This window comes from Epinephelus lanceolatus, chromosome 9 (genome assembly GCF_041903045.1).
Source record: "Epinephelus lanceolatus isolate andai-2023 chromosome 9, ASM4190304v1, whole genome shotgun sequence".
In the NCBI taxonomy this organism is placed as follows: Eukaryota; Metazoa; Chordata; class Actinopteri; order Perciformes; family Serranidae; genus Epinephelus; species Epinephelus lanceolatus.
In genome coordinates, this window is record NC_135742.1 from 30,244,685 (window position 1) to 30,265,114 (window position 20,430).

Here is a 20,430-nt window from a genome sequence, read left to right on the forward strand (position 1 = left end):
GAATTGATTCAAAAAGCTTATGATTGACACGCTGTAATGTTTCTTGGTCAGGCCCCCGATATACCTGAAAAGTATTTTGTGTATACTTCTTTGAGAAATTCTTGGGAAACACCTCTAAGATTATAGTAAGAAGGTTTACTGTTATGTCAGCATGGGTTGTTTGTTATTGCAAAACCTTAGAGATTTGCCTGGCCTTCAAGGCTCACACATTTCAGATCCCTGACAATGACTGCAAAGTTTCTTTGCCACCCAGGAGGGGGCAGTCACTCCTGCATTAGACCAGAACAACACTTCAGCTGAACGTGAAATCCAAATGAAGTGACTGGGTTCGAGAAAGCCAATTATTTTTCCCCCCTGGTTTGTATTCTTTGTGAATTAATTAAATGAGGGGAGCTGTGTCAGTACTGTTGGGAGCGTAGAAATAAAAATGAAACACTTTATGTATTCAAAAGTCTCGCATAGCTTTTTTAATTCACTCAAAGATTCTGTACAGCCACAGTCATGCGATTGCGCTCCTACTGTGTATGCTCACACGCACACACACACACACACACACACACACACACACACACACACACACGCACACATACACACAGAAAAGCATACATGAGCACACTCAAACAGTTACTTGAAGCAAACATAAGTGTGACAGGTTGTCCACAGATTAAATGCATATAGCTGTACTTTGGAAATGGACCGTCTTGCATTCCATTTCATGCTATAGTTGATATGCATAGAAAAAAAATCACAACTAAAACAGTAAAGCTTTCATTAGACATCAAAAAATCAACATCATATGCCAATTTCAGAGACATCTTGTACATTTTTTTTGTGTGAAATGAATAAAATAAATGAGTATCTTATGTTTGAAAATGACAATAAAAAACCTGCCTCATTATATATATTTTTTACCATTTCACAGCAAACTCTCACGATGCTACAGAGGCAAAAGTACCAGTTCAGGGTCCTGGATGCCTTCATGATTTTATATCTTAAATTATATAATTATTATAATCAAGAGACCATTAAAACATAACCCAATCATTTGAGAGTCCATTAAGGTCATGCATAGAAGTTCACATATAAGTATAGGTTACACTGTGGTTTCACTTTTCCACAAACCACTCTTCATTCCAACCGAGCTCTGGGATTGGTCTGTGCCGCTCATGTCCTGTTCCAGCTCGAGCACTGAGTTTTTGAGGGTGCCATTTGGGGCAGCAGCCCCAGGCACAGTTGTGGTGACACTGTTCAATGGGTAGGAACAGCGTTTAGTGTCTCGCTCTGCAGCGGCTGCCAGTTTCAGATTGTCTCTGCTGGCACATCGTCTCTGAGCGCCGTGCATGGCTGCTCTGCTGGCCATAGAAGGCAGCAGGGGGAAGGGTTTGCGGCTCCCACTGCTGCCCCCGTCACTTCCCTCTGAGGGGCTGGTCGCCACTGACTCTCCAACACGCTTCCCGTTGGTAAGCGGGCTTGCCTGGTTCTCTGAGAGGCTGTGGTGGATGCTACCATTCTCACTCGTAGCCTGTTTGTGAACAGCATGTGAAGAACTGAGGTGATCTAAACCAGTGGGTCCTAATGCTCCCAGGCTGCCCCCACCTCCAGCAGTCCTTAGAGCTTTGAGCCGATAGTGACCTCTGCCCTCACCTCGATGGTGATACTGGCTGCTTCCTTGTTTAGTTCTGCTACTCACTTTCCTTCTCTGGGGATGCACTGGGGCTGCAGAGTTTATGGTGGGCAGAACATTGTTTGTTGGCTTGTTGGTGTTGTCAGTACTGGTGCTGGTGTTGTTGCCCGCGGGGGCACGTGAAGTGTTGTTTGGATTATCTTGTGCTACCTGCAAGAGGTTGGTGAGCTTGCATGGCCCGGGGCCCACACTGCTGATTCCACTTGGCGTGGATGATGAACGAGCTGATGAGGAGTTATGAGAGTCACCAGGTGGATGGCAGTTGATAAAAAGTTGTGATCCCTGCTCAGAGGTCTGCACTCCACTCCCCGTAGTGCAGGTGTGCGTGTAAGTAGACATGGGATGGGAGCGGCGGTAGCCTGGGCAACATGCCAGCCATGAGGCCTGCACGTCCAGACGTCGAAAGCAGTGGTGCACCACCAGAAACACCCCCAAAACTGTGGCAGCTATACCATAGAGACAGCTGAACAACAAGCTAGTGTGTCCTGTCAGCCACATTGCCATGGCTCCACAGCACCACAGAACCACAAACAAGAAGTGGGTTGCCACCAGTACTAAGAACTGTGTCTTCAGCGAGTACTGGTCCTCCGGCGCCACAACAGGGTTTAAAGGCCCCACAACTGAGTCTGTGGAGAGGAGGCTGGTGCTTCCTGCAAGTGCAGGCTGGCTCTCCGTCACAGGAGAGGACAGGGTGGTTCCTGTGCATTCTTTGGCCACACGATGCCTCAGGCGAAAAACAGTGCACAGGAAATAGATCCAGGTCACCAACACCACTAGGCCAGCAGGGACAAAGAAAGACCCCAGACTGGGGCGCCACACCAGCCAGCAGCTGCAAGAGGCAGAAAAGAAGTCAGGAAGGTCAGTGCAAAAGAATGACATGTCTGTGTGTTCAGTATATCACAGAAATATTCCCTTCAGCACCAAACAAAACAACACAAAGTCAAGGACCAAATGGCTCAAGGATAAAAGAGAAGCACTTACTAAGGGCTGTTGTCCCCGTAGTTGTTGACATTGACAGCTGCAGTGATCCCACAAATGATAAGAGAAACTCCACCAGCTATCAAGTAGAACCTTGAATAACAGAGAAAAACATATAAAATACAAGTTTCCAGCTGCCGTTTTAAAAATAAAGAGCAGTTCTTGTTTATGCCGAAGGACACTGTACGACCTTTGGCTGCTATGATGTTTTTAAAGTGTGCATGTCAGTGTCATTTTCCTTTTTGTGTTTTTAATGTCTCTGGCGGTCTACAATCTGAACAGAACTATGTGATCCCTCACTCTCATAGTGGGCAGAGTGTTACAAGGGTCAGTATGGGCTCCAGAAGTCTGTGATTTACTGCAGCCTGATCCCATGTGGCTAAGTGGGCAACAAAGGAGTGGCGGGAGGGTCAGTGAGGTCAGTGTATGATCGCAGTTTCAGGATCACAAGGGCAGGGGGGAGAGGGAACAGAAGGGAATATTTGGGAAGACAGTGTACCCCCTGAATCATCCTGCTCAGATTTATGATGACCCTCTGTGCTGCCGTTATGTTGGTTTCATACATTCCTCCCCTCCCCCACTCATACAGGCTTATAGCTTTTTTTGTGCCTCACAGCAATGCTCTGTTATGTTCCTCCAAGGTTTCCTCTAAAACAGAGGGACTTTGGTTGAAGGGCACAATGAACCACTTTGATGGCGCACACTTTGGGTGGCCATGCACAAGAACTGTCTAAAACATTAACTGTACTGACAGCAAACAACAATCTCATAGTGCAGGCAGTGGGTGAAGGTGAGTTGTGGCTTGCTCACTGACCTGAGCATAGGTCGCTGAGTGGGTGGAGCAGGAGACTCTCCTTCTGGCTGCCGTGGCATTCTCCACACAGCCTCTTTGTAGATGACCCTGGCGCTGACTCCAATCCACAGCAGGGTCGCCAGCGAGGAGTAGTGTAGGGCGATGCCCACCTGTCACATGTTACAGTCAGGTAAGACATCAAGCTTACACGCAACTTACCAAAATGAGGGGGGAAAAAACTTAACTTACTGCTTGACAAACCAGTGGGTAGCTGGTCAGGCATATGCCTCCTGCATAGATGGCTGTCGTCATGGCGATGTGGAAGCAAGTATTCAGTAATGTGTGCCAGCTTTTTCTTGATATGTGAATAGAACTGTTGGGTGCAGAGCAAAATAATGAGGGAAAGAAGAAAATAACAACCATCAGCAAGAAGTCTTCTCATGCACATACGCTACCTGTGGTGTAGTATGTGTGTGATGATGATGGTAAAGAGGCAAAGGAGGAGCACTGCAGTACAGGCGTACACCACAGGGTGGAGCACCCTTACAGAGATGGGTGAGGAGTTGGGGAAGTCAGGCACCTCCTAGAAAACAATTACAGGCAAGTCAAATGAAAGTCTCATCTGACCTTGGAGAACCTGGATGAATGATAAATGCTCAAGGCCATCATACCTGCAGCACAGCATAGTTGCTGAGCAGAGCACAGCGCATAGTGGAGGTGCTGCTGTCGCTGTGGACCAGGTGACAGCCCTCCTGGCTCCAGCTTCCCTGTTTCTCCAGAGCCCTCAAGCTCCACTGGGCTGCCACAGCATCAGTACCTGGGGACAAGTGGCGGAGCGACACCCAGATGGGTTCTGAGTGGTTCCACATGCTGCAGCCATCTGTCACAGAAAGGGGGGGAAGTGAACGGAGAATTTTGTCACGGATACTTTTATATTGTTAGATATAAGTCAGTTTGCGATGCCCGCTCTACGTCCCCTGGGCATGTCTCATTTTCTTTTATACTGCTTGATGGATGAGTTCTCAATATCCCCTCAGAGATTTGGGCTATCTGTGCTGTTTATTTGCAGATGGGGAGAGCTAAATTGATAGCAAATATTGTCAAGGTCAAGGAAAAGTGAGTGGACAAAGAACAGTGCTGTGGTTTGTCAGGCAAGTAGCTCAGTTAAAGTAAATACCATTAGTTGCAAAAATGGTAGAGAGAGTGGCTCCCTGCTTTTTCTTCAATAGATTTCTCTCTAGATCCAAATAGTTGGAAATCTATACAAAATGTTGGGTGTTTATTTGACCCCAGGACATTATCATTGATGTCACAGATGACTGCTACAGCACTGCAGCGTTTAAAATATTTTAGCATGATGTTATATGCAGTATTTTACTGTCGGAAAGACACGGTGGTTTCACTAAACAGGCTGAAAGGGTTCCTCACCTAAGCCAACAAATATGACAGGAGTGTTGACGCGAGAGTGTTCCCCATTGTTGCTTGAGTTCCCAGACACAGGGAAAAAGCTGCCAGTTCGGAAGGCTACAAACTGCAGCTTACAGTCTGCTGGAGCATCAGGAGGAAACAGAGTAGCTGGGAGAGTCACGGAGGCCAAGGCTACTGAGTTCTGGAGAGAAAAAAACACAAGACAGATGAAGTTCACCAGTACACCTCAGTTACTGTGAATGCAGACACAATAGGTTACTGATGACACAGTGTAAGTGTAGTGACAGTAGCCACAAGCAGATGTAAGGGGGTGTTCACGTCTCACCTTAAGGGGAAAATTGTTGAGGGAGGTGTTATGGGAGCCGGTGCTGCAACGAAAACGAAGCTGCTGCTCATGAGCGGACTCTGATGTTTCCATCCCAGCGCTTCCCGTGGAGACCTCACGACGCTGATACGCAGTGCAGGTTATGCCAGTGAAGTGGGCTGGTCGAATAAAGTGGGCCTCCATCACAATGTTCCTAGATACCTGCACGAATCAAAATCAGAGATAAATGGTAAAGATTTTTTTCCATATACACTCACCAGCCACTTTATTAGGTACACCTTGCTAGAACTGGTTGCACTTTTCCTTCAGAACTGCCTTAATTCTTGGTGGCATAGATTCAACAAGGTGCTGGAAACATTCCTCAGAGATTTTGGTCCATATTGACATGATAGCATCACGCAGTTGCTGCAGATTTGTCCGCTGCACATCCATGATGTGAATCTCCCGTTCCACCACATCCCAAAGGTGCTCTATTGGATTGAGATCTGATGACTGTGGAGGCCACTGGAGTACAGTGAACTCATTGTCATGTTCAAGAAACCAGTTTGAGATGATCTGAGCTTTGTGACATGGTGCGTTATCCTGCTGGAAGTAGCCATCAGAAGATGGGTAGACTGTGGTCATAAAGGGATGGACACGGTCAGCAACAATACTCAGGGAGGCTGTGGTGTTTAAACCATGCTCAGTTGGTAAGGGACCTAAAGTGTGCCAAGAAAATATCCCCCACACAATTACCACCACCACCACCAGCCAGAAGTGCTGATACAAGGCAGGATGGATCCATGCTTTCATGTTGATACGCTAAATTCTGACCCTACCATCTGAATGTCGCAGCAGAAATCGAGACTCATCAGACCAGACAACAATTTTCCAATTTTGGTGAGCCCATACAAATTGTAGCCTCAGTTTCCTGTTCGTAGCTGACAGAAGTGGCACCTGGTGTGGTCTTCTGCTGCTGTAGCCCATCTGCTTTAAGGTTCGATGTGTTGTTCATTCAGAGATGATCTTCTGCATACCTTGGTTGTAACGAGTGGTTATTTGAGTTACTGTTGCCTTGCTATTATCTTTAACCAGTCTGGCCATTCTCCTCTGACCTCTGGCATTTTTGCCCAGAGAACTGCCGCTCACTGGATATCTTTTCCTTTTTGGACCATCCTCTGTAAACATTAGAGATGGTTGTGCATGAAAATCCCAGTAGATCGGCAGTTTCTGAAATACTCAGACCAGCCTGTCTGGCACCAATTTGTGTTAACAAGCAGTTGAACAGGTGTACCTAATAAAGTGACCAGTGAGTGTATATTGTCATTTGTTCTCCAGCCATCCAGATAATTAAATAGGATTTAATTTTGCTTTTATATTTTCTGGACATGTCATTGTTTTGTTGTTTCATAAGCAAAATCATTGTAAAAATATCAAAATTTGCACCCTTACACCTTCACTGCAAATTTAGAAACAACATTTCTTAAACTATGCATACATGTATTTCCTGTTGTCATAGTGAACTATAAACATATTAAGTGAGTTTCTCGAGAGGTCTGACTTGCTCTGTTAAAAAATCTACTTAGTTTGGACAGTCCCTACCATGGAGAAGTCCTGAGCATGGCCGTGTAGCTGAGGCCAGGCCAGCGTCTCTAGAGAATAGACTATGGAGCTGCAGGCTCTTTTCTCTCTCTGGGCAAGAGCGAGGATCTGGTCGTCGACCTGCATCAGGTTACTGCCCATCTCTACCAATACCTCTGACAACTGAAACATACACAAAGATGTTACAATAAAAGGATTGTAATGCCACACACACAGACCTTTATGGCCATGTTAAATGTGCAATTCAATCTTTCTCACCTCTCGCAGCTGTCTGACGTATTCCATAAATTTCTCCATCATTTGTGCCACATACAACACATCCACTGAGTCAGTGAAGCCTGCAGCCTCCAGTGTGTATGTGCGCACCTGATGTGCCAAAGTGACAGCATTGGATGCATTGATGGGCCTCTGTGAAGCAAGAGCAAAAAGGTGTGCAGTCTTGAAATTAACTTAACACAGTATGGTGTTTACTGAACAGGAACCATGTACTGTAGTAAAACTACTAACCAGGATGAAGGTATGCAGGACACGGGTGATGCCATTAGTGTAGTGACAGTCTGAATAGTCACCCTCCTGCCAGTTTCCAGAACGGTCACAGTACCTAGAGGCTTTTTTCTGCTCAATACCTCCCTCCACAGACAGGGAGGGGTAGCGCAGCTGCAGGCAGTACTGATGTGAGGTGATGCCTGCCAGAGTTCTGGGCCACCTGGGGATTCAAATCAGGGAAGAGTGAGAGCGCTGAATGCTTTGGGTATGTAATAATAATCACTGTAACTGTAACTAACCTGAACTCCCCACGGTTGTTGACAACTTTATCCTCTGGACAGAAGGAGGCGCTGTTCTCTAGCACCACTATTTCAACACTGCGAGACATATTGCCCCACCCAGTGGAAACCACACACTCCCACTCTCCCCTGGCCTCCACATGTACGTTGAATAGAATAAGCTCACTGCATAAAGAGGATAGAGACATTTCATTATTACACATTATTACCATATACTCCAGTGTGCGTCTGAACTAATTTTACATCCTTCTTTAGGTGTCAGATCACTCAATACTTTCTTTGCAAAATAATAAAGGTTATAAACATTTGAATATAGACCATAGGCTGTATCTGTACCTAGTGATGAAGGTGCAGTCATGCAGGACACTGTTTTCCAGCTGGACACCCATCTCTGGGTCAGAGGTCACCAGCTGACCATTGTGACGCCAGTGTAATGTGGTATTCTTGTCCACCAAGGCGGCGGTGCAATGGAAGGGCAGCCGATCGCCTTTGAAGACCACCTGACGCTGGGACGGCAGCAGCGACAGGGTGTGCAGCTCCAGAGGGCCGCCTGAGCAACATGGTGGGAAAAGACGCAGATGCGGCCGTTACACATTAATTCTGCTGCTCTCTCATTACTCAACCTCAGCTAAATGTTTCCACAGAAGCTATTATGAGTCTGCTGTTCTACAGCAGATTGGATGCAGACAGCAGCAATTCGTAAATGCAACCCACAGGATTAGTTGTCAACACGGCTCACTGATACTTTTAGAAATATGTCCCTGCTGAGCTGTTGGGATTGATCTCTTTCAACCCCTTTTGGTGGAGTAATCCTTGAAAATACTAGGAAGATCTTGAGCCCTGTTGTGTACTGTCATTGTCATTCACAAGCCAATGTTCTCTGAAACTAAGCGGTCAACCACCTAATTCATATGCCTCACTCTAGCCAGGCTCTTACCACAGCTCAGCTGGCTTTCCCTTAGTCCACGCAGGGGCTTTCCCCTCAGGCTCCTTGGGTAGGCGCACAGGGTTTCGTCCCCCAAACGGGCTGAACTGCTGCGAAAGAAACTTGGGACCCACTGCAACCCACAGTCACATGACAAGTAGTCTGAGTTGAAGTTCCTGGAGAGAGAAGTGATAGTCAATTATCATACTTTTCACCAGGCTCAGACACAGTGTTATCTCTAGCTGCTCATTATAGGATCAACATATCATATCAGGCTTGATGCATATTTATTAAGTGACACCCACCCCAACACCCTATCTGTTAGATATTACAGCTTTATTGTTTTCACTCTGAAATTAATTGACTGTTTTATGCAAGAACTGTCAGCACTGTGTATAAAAAAAACAAGCAAAGCTGGTTCAGATTTGTCATATTTGTAGACAGACTTATCTTCTGATTTATGGTAGCCTGAGTTAGAACATAGTTGTCATCTACAAGTAATGCATAAATGAAAATATTCACATAAATCTTTGTTGCTTATTTGAGTTTTTCTGCAGCCTTGAAGTTGTCGTAAAAGCAAAACCCAAGGCAAAATAAATATAAACTAAAAATAATCTTTAGCTTTGTCTGGAATATTTATTGTTTTATTCATAGATGGAATGGTATGCTGTGAGAGTTTGTTGTGGTTATGGTGTCGACAGTGTCTAACACTCACACTAGCTTGAGGGAGGGCAGCTCCTGAAACACTCCTGGATCCAGGGTCGATATGATGTTGCCAGAAAGATTCCTAGCCGAATACAATAGTTAGATGAGAACAAGTTCACTCCACAACACAGAGAGTTCAGTGTTTTTATGGGATGAGTTTACCAGTCGCTTACAGTTTAGTGAGATTGGTCAACCCCTGGAACATGTCTGCAGTCAGGCAGCCAATGCGGTTGTTGGATAGGTCACTAAAAGTGTGAAAAGACAAAGGAATGTGTTGGTTATTTTTGTATCGGGAGAACTCATCTCAGTCACCCAGTCACAGATTGTGATATATTGACTTTTTCAATAAGCATGTTGTTTTTGTGCTATCTGATTAAACTGGTAAAACTGTGCAGGACCTCCTTCTGTCTCGTTTGTAATAAAATAAATAGTGATTTTCCACTAGACTTTTAAAAGGCCTAGAATGTAAAACAACTATAAGTAAGCATGCTCACAGTCCCTGCCACTTTCCCTTATCTCTACTGCATGGGCCCTGTGAAGGTTTATCACCAATGGGGTAAAAGCAGGGCCCCTGTTCTGCCGTCCACCTCTGAGTGTGATGTATAGCCACAGCCAGAGAGGGATCTGCTCTGTTGCACCTCTGACACTACCCAGCAGAGAGCTGTCCAGAGCATGTGTTTATCTCCCCCTGTTTGTTTTGAGAAGCCCCAGACCTTGCAGGGAAAACACAAGTAGTGGGAGGAGGGAAGGGGAGTCACGCGGCGCGCATTACAGACGACCAGCTCTGACCCACGCCGCGACCAGACCTCAGTGTCCAAAGACACATTGAGTGAGTAGTGAGTGGCTACAAACAGCCGCCCTGTCACATCCAATGACGTGTGAGGAGCCTCTGCGTGGCTCCGAGATTTGCATGGCGGTAGACGCAGGGCACCAGAGATGACATTGCAGGGGCCCCCGCAACGATTAGCAGAAACACTTAGTGAAGGGGGCCTTTATTGTCACACTAACACCAGGAGCTCAATATAACGCATGACATCTGCCATGAGCTGCCAAAACAGTATCTGCTAATATGGGCCTGTCTCTACCTCTCATCTGTATCATACCAAACAATTGAATTCAAAGTTTCCATGCCTGTGTTTATGATTTCTGTTAATATGTTTGCTGCTCTGAACCCACATGTGAATCATGTTAATATCTACTTACAGTTTCCGAAGCTCAGACAGGCCCTGGAAAGCTCCAGGCACGATGGTGCTGATTAAATTGTGCTTGAGGTCCCTGGGGAGAGAGAAAATATTAGGATGATGAGAAAATGCATTCAGAGATGATGCTGAAATGCCTTAAATGAATAGTTCTGAATTTGGAGGGATACGCTTGTTTGCTTCCTCTTTGCTGAGAGTTAGATGAGAATATCAAGACCACTCTCATGCATGTGTGGCAAATTTATACCTGGAGCCAGCGGCTTGGCACAAAGACCCAAAATGAGGGGAAATTGCTGGTCTTGCTGTGTTCGAAGCTAACAAAATCTGCCTACCAGCACCTCTAAAGATCACTAACTAACATGTTATAATTGGTTGGTTTATGAGATCTCTACAGGGAGCTGAGAAATAGCATCAAATAGCCTATGGGATTTTTCCATTGGATTTTGGATTACTGCAAAAAATGAGCTTGTGGTAAACAAACATTTATGATACTTGCATGTACAGTTCACCAAGATAATCTTCTCAAACACCATTTTTTGATGTTTGAAGCGTAAAATGCAATCGCCAGAAGTAAACGGCTAACATTAGGCTATAAAAGAACTACACCACGGTCGGATTGCTTCAACGTCACTGCCACAATGAGGCTGTGAAGCCATGTGATGACCCTCTGTACTTGAGAGACTTTGAGATGAGAGAACTGGGAGTGCTAAAAGGCAAACTCATTTCCACGTTTAGGAAATGAGTTTGCAGTGTTAACAATGGCCTAAGTGCTGACAGAGGCGTTAACCAAGGGGAGCTGGAGGGTGGGTGCTACGCAATGCTATAGCATCCCAACATCAGTGGTAACCGCACAGCCCAGAGTGGGGGCAATAAGCAAGCCAGCAGCATTCACACACAGGGACTCACATACTCTTACATAAGATAAGATAAGATAAGATAAGATAAGCCTTTATTGTCTCCCTCAGGTCAAATATGTCTTGGGCATTGGAGGGAACAGAGGTGACATGGCCACACACGTACAATCAAACTACAAGTGACATACAGTATCATCCCCAGATCCATACACTACAAGAGTATTGCACGATGCCCTAGTGTCACGTGAAGCTCAGATGCCCTACCTGAAGTAAATGCACAAAAGTCCTATACAAAACTACTGCACAAGAGCCCCACACATAGTAATTGCACAGGTGCCTGACACCAAAATCTTGCACATCCTTCTCACCTCACACCCACCTACACACACACACGCTCTTCATCTCCTACTGTTGAGTAGTTTGATTGATAGTGAGACTAATGAAAATGTACACCTGTCGAGCTGTACCTTCTGCCTGAAAGCATCAGCTCACACTCCTGGGATGTGGTGACTGTCCCCTCATATATCTCCTGGAGAGAAGATGGGGACAGCATGCCAATTATTTTTCCTGCCCTTCTTTTCAGGTTTTGGAGTTGTGATCTAAATTTGACAATCAAGCTACCAAACCATGTTGTAATGCCATAAGGAATGCACATGCGGCCGGACCGTCTTCCACGACAAAGAACTGAGAAGCTCAGATTACAGCAAATACAGAAGTAGCGTGACTTCATTCTCTGCACAGGATGCCATTACTACACTATATCTTTACATAGCAAATAGTGGTTTGCTGCTATATTTGTGTTCTGAATGTTGTATAGCCTACAGCTCCTTTCATCTGCACAAAAACTGAAATGCAAAATCAATGATTCACCCTTTTGTTAAGTTTGGATAAAGCCAGGCTAGCTGTTTCCCCCTGTTTTCAGTCACTATGCTAAGCTAACTGGCTGCTGGCTGTAGCCTCATAGTTAACAGACAGACATGAGAGTGGTATCGATCTTCTTGTCTTCTCTTAAGAAGGTAAAAACAAATATTTCCCAAAATGCTGACCTATTTCATCAACATTAAGAGTTGAATAGAAGGCCTCTTTAAGTTTAAAATGAAGTAGAGTGGAGACACATTTCCTAAAGCTGGCTCCTCCAGTGGGACACAGCAGGATATTTCTGTGCACAGATAGGAAATCTTATCCCATCAGCCACCTGGGCTTGAGGTTAGCAAGACGTCGAGACTTGACCAAATAAAATATTAGTGGAATCTAAAACTGCAAGCAAAGGGCTCTGTCATTTTTCTGCTTGTTTCAGAATGACTCTTCCTGTGATAAAGTTGGCCATTGCAAACCATAAATATTAATTTCTTTGTCCTGCCTTTGAAGATCTAATTCCATACTATCCGCTGCACTTTTCCCCACCCTCTTCCCATTCCGCACCCACACCCATGTGTTTAACTATTCAGCCAGATGCCCCTCTCCATCAGCTAATCTGTGTTAGATTTTGAATCCAAGATGTTTTTTATTGGTCAGGTGGGAATAGCGAGGTTAAAGCGGGTCAGGAGATGGACGGTTATCGGCAGGACATGGCCGATGTGGGCTGGAATGCGATCCATGTTCCTGCAGCATGAAAAATGCCTGCTCCCATCGGAGTGGTCAGAGAAGAGGATTTCCTTCCAGGAGCTTAAAAGCATCAACGCTGTGACTGCATTTTTGTCTAATTCACTCCTGCCCAAGATGCCACTGTGGTAGGGAAGACCTCAGGGGACTTTCTGGTGCTTTTTCCACCAAAATTATCTGTCATCACTGTACTCGACCACGCTGCCTCACACCATGCGCAACCTCAGGCATCTCATAACCATTGTCTTGTCCGCTTTCCAAGAGATGAGCTATTTTGATCAAACTAGGGCAGGAAAATTGTTTTAGAAAATGGCTTCCAGTAAAGAATTAGACCGTGCGGTATGGCTGGGATAGAGTCAGAGATCAGGGTTTTTGCTGTTGGTCCGCGCTCTCACTGAGCCATTGCTTATATCTGGATTATAGATGAGACAGGTTATAATGATGGAGCAAAAGCTGTCTGGCCTCGGACCAAAAGGCTGAGGTCTGTTGTGTTTGTCTCAAAGCAGACAGTCTTGGACAGCCCAGCTCCTTGAGAGCATGCCAGCTTGTCATTTTGCAACAACTTCACAGCTTTTTAAAAAGGTGGAGACATTTCCACCTCTATGCTTCTGACCAAGAAGTAAAAAAAAAAAAAAACATATCTGCTTGGTATATTAAAGTTTCACCAATCAAATTAAAGACGAGGGTGTGTTTGACAGAAAACAACTCTCCTGTATGTGTGTGTGTGTGTGTGTATGTGTGTGTGCGTGGGCCTCTTGGGTCTGTCACAATGTATATGCGGTAATCTTTGTGTGCCTGTGAATGTACATTAGTTTCTGCATGTCAGTAGCTGTATAGGTTTTGTTGACCAGAGAACAATACTGCTGTTTCCAGTCTGTGTGTCCCGGGGCTCATTAGTGCAGCGATGAAAGACGAGGCACTGCCCACTATTTCCTCTCTCTGATGACCGTCTCTCCCTCCCTGTCTGTCCTTTTCACACTCATACATACATGCATTTGCTGAGTAACACTGACCTCCATATCTATTGTAATAGATTTAAGACAACACTACAAGTAAACAAGACACCATGTAAACACCAAATCCTGAGGTTACTAGAAACTTCATGCCTTTCAACTTAGAAAGTAAAGATTCAAATGTGCTTCTTGTATTGGAATAAAGCATGATTCTCTTGTCATGAATGTTGTATGTGGAGATATCCTGTGCACCCTTGTACTCACTGCTTATGCCACTCTAACCAAGCATGATGCAGTTTGTCATCGTGCCTTGCATTTCATTACAGGAGATAAATAAGAGAACAAATGGGTTAGTCCTGATTAACAACAAGAATATAATTACAATTTCTTTTTAACTTTGTAGCCCACTCCACATCTCTGCTTGAAGCTAGTGGTTCAAGGCTACATTAGCCGCTAGCAATATAACATGCCTGAATCTCAAATCTAACTGTTGGTGGTTGAGTTGCATTGAGGGTAATGTAGGCAACAGGTTTTGACAAGAACGTGTACATTTAAAAAAGATGATTTCTCTGTTTTATCTGCATCACTTTTGATCCTTTTTCTTTTACTGTCCGTCATGAGTCTGCCAATGGTGTAGGAGAGCAACGCTAAATTGGTGGGGCAGTCTTTGTAGTAACAATACACTTGAAGACTTTCAGAATACTTGACATCTAAAGACAATGTGAGTTTTTAGCAACAGGCCAAAGACTGGGGATCTTACATGGTCACTATTTACCGGACTATAACTAGATCCTTGTTGAGGTTATTTCCCATCCTGCTCCTGGTAGAAAATATTCTGCCAGACTCCCTTTAATTAATATGACATGTTAAGGATTCTTTATGAGTCCTCAAAAAAAAAAAAAAAAAAAAAAAAACACAACTATAGAAACCAAAGATAAAAGGCATCACATGTCAACAGCATTCTTCTCAATTTGGCATCAATAATCCATAAAGATTAGCTGTGTTTATGTACAAACTTCCCATTTTGGATTTTGTCACCTCAACTCACTACCAGCCTCCATTGGTCAGCTGCGCTATTTTAGTGGGAGGAGAGTCTGGGAATGAGAGGTGAACCATTTCAAAAGTTAAAATTTCTCACTAAAGTAAGTGCTTGTTGGTGAATCAGTTACACACCAAACTGAACACAAACTCTTGTTCACAGCACAACCCCACCAGTTTCTCCTCCTTTTCCACAGAACAAGAGAATGAATACTTGGTCACATTTTTGTGCCACCCCTGAGTCTCCTTCATGTTTACTGTCTACCCAGTTTGATGCTTCCTGTTTGGTGATGGAGAGAGCACAGCTATTGGTTGCTGACACGATTGAACTTCAGCATTTGCATGAGCCAAGACTAAAATCGTACAATAATATCAAACCAACTTGATTTAATTGATGAGAAAAAAATAAGACAGCTTGGACTGCAACTTACATGACTTACACCAAACAACTGAGATCACAGAAGCGCGCCACAACATTAGCAAAATTCTCCTGATTCTCTTCCAATATTGGAAATTTGTATGTGACAATAAAATTGCCTGAGTTGTTTGGTGTAAGGCTGGCCTCGGAGAATTGGGCCCATCACGGCATCCTTATTTGAAACCTTAAATATCAAAATTATTTCAAGATTTGCTGATGCTGTTTGTATTGATATGTCTTCTCTCTATACAGTTCCCCTGCTGTGCTCAGTTCTCTCATGCAAAATAGATAAACATTTCTATCAAATTACCTTACAAAATAAAGGTCACAATAATTATAGTGTAAAACATGATTATGACTCAAAGGTAAATTGGTCTTGGAGCACATGAGGCAAAGTTATAGACAATAAACAGGACAAATGTAACAATGTACATAATGACATGTAACATCAGTTAGTGCATGCTTAAAGAACACGCAGACACAAATGCACATGCACAAGCATACACATAGACGTTGGCTTTAGAAGACATTGAATCGGGTTGCATTCATTGCCTGGAGACTTACAGGAACCTAAAGCATACATGCACGACCCTGACTAAGCTGCAGAGAACCTTTGCCAATGTAACGGGCACTGAGAGCCACACACTTGCACATGACACTGATCGTGTGTAGTTTTTAGCACCTCAAGCTCTCTGACTCATCGACTAGCAGAACAAAAACACATCTGCATTTCTGTACCTGGCTTGAGAGGTTACAGCGCTGTGTGTGCTTTGGCCTGAAGAGTGTCAGCAGTCCACTACTTCTGATACACTCTCTTATCACCACACTGGGGAATGTGGAGGAGCTCAACGGAGTCAACAGGACTTGAAGCACTTGCCAGGCACTGTAGCCCAAATGTCAGCTCTTGTTTCCTGCCACAATCCCATCTAAATCAGTGCTGCAGCCCCGCACCACTCACCCAAACTCTCAGATTTATTTCCAACCTTATTTCAAACCTACAGCGCAGTAGATCCAGCAGGCCTCATACTCAGGTGATGACTTGTCTGTGTGCCCTCTGGAATAGACAGAGCCCTCCCTGACAACAGCTTCACAGCTCAGTGGCATCGACACTGATGACAACAGCTGTCACCAAGCAAGAGGATAATAGCAGAGACAAGGAATACTTCAAAGCCTCATGCCCGCTGAGCATGAAAATATAGTTAAAAAGGTTAGAAGCCGTAACTTGTAGTGAGTTCTTTTTTTATCATCTTCAGTAGCAGCATGTACTTCCTCAAAAAACTACCGATTGGCGTTGACACATTATTATTCCTCTTTGAGTTATGCTTTGTAACCTTGGAACGTGCGGTGCTTTATCCGCTTCGCCACATGCGGCTTGTGTGATGGGGTTGTGACAGACTCAAGCTCACTCCCAGCCCAGAAGGAGCCATTGTCTGCTGCTGCTGGGCCTAACACCAGCGGCTGCCATTAAGAATGTCTTTCCCCCCCAAAAAACTCCTCCTGATCAATGGGGCTGGTCCTCTGCCATTCTGAAGAGTCATTTCTCTGTGGGTATATGGGATGAGCACCTGGGCCCCATGCAGGCTGGAGAGGAGCGACGTGCTTGTAGGGCAGCGAGAGGGTAATAATGAAGACATGGTCTGTAAAGCGCACCAGACGTGGAGTGCTCCATTATCAGGAGCACAGCGGCGGGGACTGGAGTGCTCCACTGACATTGTTTAGGCCCTGGACCTGGAGGGAGCTGGGAAAATGACTGAAGCCAGGGAAAGGCCACTCATTATCGCCAGACTGGAATCAAGAATTTCCTGTTCCTGGAATTTTTTAATGGAAAGACATGACATTACAAGGCCAAGCTCTATACTCGAATTGTATTTATATCTCGATTCAAACTAATATAAGCAACTTCCTGACAACAGAAACAAATGTCTATAGAGGAATTAAAGCTTTGTTGGAGGAAAAAAGCAAGGGGGGGTTAACTGGCACCTTGGTCCCTGACAGAGGTCGGTTGAGACCATTTTTGTGCTGCGTGTCATTTCCTGTCTGGTTGGCGTCTCTAGCAGAGGCCCTTGCTCGTTTATTTTTACAGTTTCCTTTTTCTCCTTTTTTTACTAGCTAGCTTTCCCCTGTAGGGAGGGGCAGGTGGGTTAGGGGATTCAGTACTGAGCAAAATCGTCCCTGTGTATGGCCCCGCAGACCCCACCTCCCTACTCCTCAACACACTTGCTCACAATGGGGGCTCTGTAACACAGGCCCCAAACGTACTCCTGCCTTCCCCCCAAAACAGGAAACCGGGATCTGCCGAGCTCTTGTTTTTCTACTAATTTCCTGCTTTGCTACCCCTTCCCCAGATTATTTTCTTTATTTTTTTTCTGGTTCCTCTCAGATTGGATATGCCTAATCAACTTTTTATCTGTGTTCATTTAGAGACCAATTTCTTTGGTGCAGCCATGAAGCTAAAGAAGCAAATATAGACTATTATATTCATAGAGCGGCTATCGTTTAGATTATAAAATAAATCTGAACAGTCACCACCTGATCATCCACTGCCAATACTCGAAAACGGCCCTGAGCTCTGTCCTTGACTAACAGTTACATAAACCATGGATCCAACTCCACAGAAATAGCAATACACACTTTTATTTGAAGTGTAAAATATCCTAAGTTGATTATATGTTTCTATAGTCTGAAGCAAGACTGATCTGGAGATTATTCTGCCAAAGAAAACTCTGGAACCACGGACTGTTATTGACTTCAGTTCTGGCTTTTGGAGCGGCCGAGACAAGGGGGCGATGCCTGCTTTGGCAGCTCTGCTGATTTTCATGAGATCTACCAGCAAGTACATCAGTCAGATACAATTAAAGTTTATGGTTTAAATAAGACATAGAGTAGAATATAATATTTGTCAGATTAATAATAATGTTAAGTTTCTCAGGGTCAGAGGTGACCGTTTTCTCAGGAGAGAAAAGGCAGTAAAATGTTATTTTGTTTCAGTTTTTCCACTTACTCACCTCAATCATATTAATGAAATGATATTACTTAAATAGAGTGCCTCAATCTGAAAGACCCAAAAGTCACGTTGAACATCTTTACCAATACATGAACAGACACAGGGTTCAAACAATGTACATATTATAACTGAGGAGGAAACTAGAGGAAACGCCTTTCATTCAAATTATCAATGAAAAGGGGGACTCATGTCCGTGAGTGAATTTTCAGCCAGTAGGTGGACTACAGCATGTAGAGAGTGAGAAGGGGGAGGAACAGCGAGAGACCCAGTGAGCTGGGAGAGGGGAGATGCAAAAATAAAGCAGAAAAGGAACACAAACGGAAGTGGGGGGAAGTAAGTCCAGGGAAAGCTCAAGTTCCTCTGGAGGAAAAAATGCCATTGAAACCATATCAAGTTTGCCGAAAGAGTGTGCAAGAGCGAGTTACTGGCGTATAAAGCGTACGATTTGGTAATGGGCTTATGAGGGGGCTCGCTCGCTGTTTCAATAAACCCCCAGAGCCATGACTGAGCTAGGCTTGCAATACAAACACACCCCGTTCCTTCAGTTTATCTGAAAGACACATCTGGAGTCTATCAACTCCAGCAGCACCCCCCTTTCTGTTTCCACTCTCCAGCACGCTTAACCCCTTCCTCACCCGCTCCACCCCTTAATGTCATGCACTCTCATTAGGTGACTGTTGCCTAACCGGGGGCCACTCAATGGCGTGTGCAGGCAAACATGCTTACACAAATGTTCATTTTTCTGTGAGGGAGAAATGAGACTCCCATGTGCAACAACCTCCACAGCTGGCCTTAGCTCTCCTCCGAGTGGTGGGCTGGTACAATCTGAACCTTGTCTTCCCCAGACTGGTCTAGACAGAAGGGCTCCTTGCCATGTCCGCACATTCTCCGCTGTTTTTACATGCTTATAGTGCTGCCCACCTCTGCTTTGTTCCCACTCATCAAGGTAATTTGCTTAGCCTGTGTGGAAATAATGTTAATCTCCCACTAAGAAAAACAACCTCAGATTTATATAAGACAAACTGCAGGAGTGTGCTTTCCTTCTCTCCCTCCCCTCTCTCTCCCTCTCTCTCCAGCCACCATACCATCTTTAGCCATCTCGGCTCCACTTCCCCTGTGTCAGATGGTAAAGTTGTTTAAGTTGGACAACATCCTAACCCCAGCCGCTCAGAATGGCAGAGGCGATTTCAAGGTTGGTTTCAGAGAGGCTCAGGCAAAGACTGAGTTTCCCGCCTCCCCTTTTTGTGAAACAGATACTATCAAGTCAAAAAAGTAATGAATTGGCCTCAGCCTTCTCCACCATAATGTGATAATCGTGTATATATTCTCTATCATGCAGACGTTTTTCTAAACACATCCAACATCTGCACATACTCATGCCCTGTGTGACTTAATAGTCGCAGGTTTCAGCGCAAACTTCCCTTAATTCTTGTTGCTCTGCATAAATCACAAGCAGCTCCTTATTTCCTGCTGTTGAATGAAGCTGTTGTAAGTCAACAGGAAGTTTTTAATAATCTTGCATGATATTTCCTGTGCATGCTCTTCTGTAGTGCAACAAAAGCACAGTCATGCCAGGTAGATTCATACACATTTTAGACTCTCTTGTTGACAAAGTCTATCATGCTGCCAACACCTATGAGCCTCTAACCACCAGTCCATAACCACAAGCCTCACTCCTGCCTTTCAGACCTATTCACTGCAAGCGCCCTGCTGCTCCCTCATCCATCATCATCGCTGCCCTCTGCTCTCCCTCTCTGCTCCCTCTCTCCCTGTAGGGCGAGCAGACCTAGTAATGAGGGCCCCTTGTGCCCCTGCCTGCCTGTCCTGTGTCCCATGGTGCAGTGGGGCCCAGTTGGACAAGAGCCAGACTGCCTCGGCCCTCTTTGCTCATTATTCTCATTACCTCGGCTCAAATCAGCGCAGGACAGGCTGCTGGGATCTGTCCACAACTCATAAAGGTCCCAGCTCGTTAGCAGGGCCGCCAGCGTCAGCTCCCATCAGAAAGGGTGTGCACAGAGGTGGAGGTACTCAAATAGGTACAGTATCAAAGGCCTGATATTTTGCATATATAGCAAGCACCGCCACAGAAGCCAGGTATGATTCAACGGGTGTTTCATCGCAAATGCTGGAAAAAAATGAGGGATTCCAAGATCCAAAT

General features: G+C 44.9%; 1 protein-coding gene across 1 annotated transcript in view; it reads right to left on the reverse strand.

Moving 5' to 3' along the window:
- Window positions 1-447: 447 nt before the first annotated feature.
- Window positions 448-20,430, reverse strand: part of adgra2 (adhesion G protein-coupled receptor A2) — a 47,348-nt gene continuing 27,365 nt past the window's right edge. The window contains exons 3-19 of the mRNA XM_033620282.2: window positions 10,408-10,479; window positions 9,378-9,449; window positions 9,215-9,286; window positions 8,512-8,675; window positions 7,911-8,124; window positions 7,575-7,739; window positions 7,297-7,495; window positions 7,048-7,197; window positions 6,790-6,951; window positions 5,209-5,409; window positions 4,884-5,064; window positions 4,127-4,335; window positions 3,911-4,038; window positions 3,705-3,828; window positions 3,477-3,625; window positions 2,666-2,755; window positions 448-2,513 (exon numbers count right to left, since the gene is read on the reverse strand). Of these exons, the coding sequence (XP_033476173.1) occupies window positions 1,094-2,513; window positions 2,666-2,755; window positions 3,477-3,625; window positions 3,705-3,828; window positions 3,911-4,038; window positions 4,127-4,335; window positions 4,884-5,064; window positions 5,209-5,409; window positions 6,790-6,951; window positions 7,048-7,197; window positions 7,297-7,495; window positions 7,575-7,739; window positions 7,911-8,124; window positions 8,512-8,675; window positions 9,215-9,286; window positions 9,378-9,449; window positions 10,408-10,479 (3,772 nt within the window). The 3' untranslated portion in view covers window positions 448-1,093. The remainder of the gene's footprint in view (window positions 2,514-2,665; window positions 2,756-3,476; window positions 3,626-3,704; window positions 3,829-3,910; window positions 4,039-4,126; window positions 4,336-4,883; window positions 5,065-5,208; window positions 5,410-6,789; window positions 6,952-7,047; window positions 7,198-7,296; window positions 7,496-7,574; window positions 7,740-7,910; window positions 8,125-8,511; window positions 8,676-9,214; window positions 9,287-9,377; window positions 9,450-10,407; window positions 10,480-20,430) is intronic.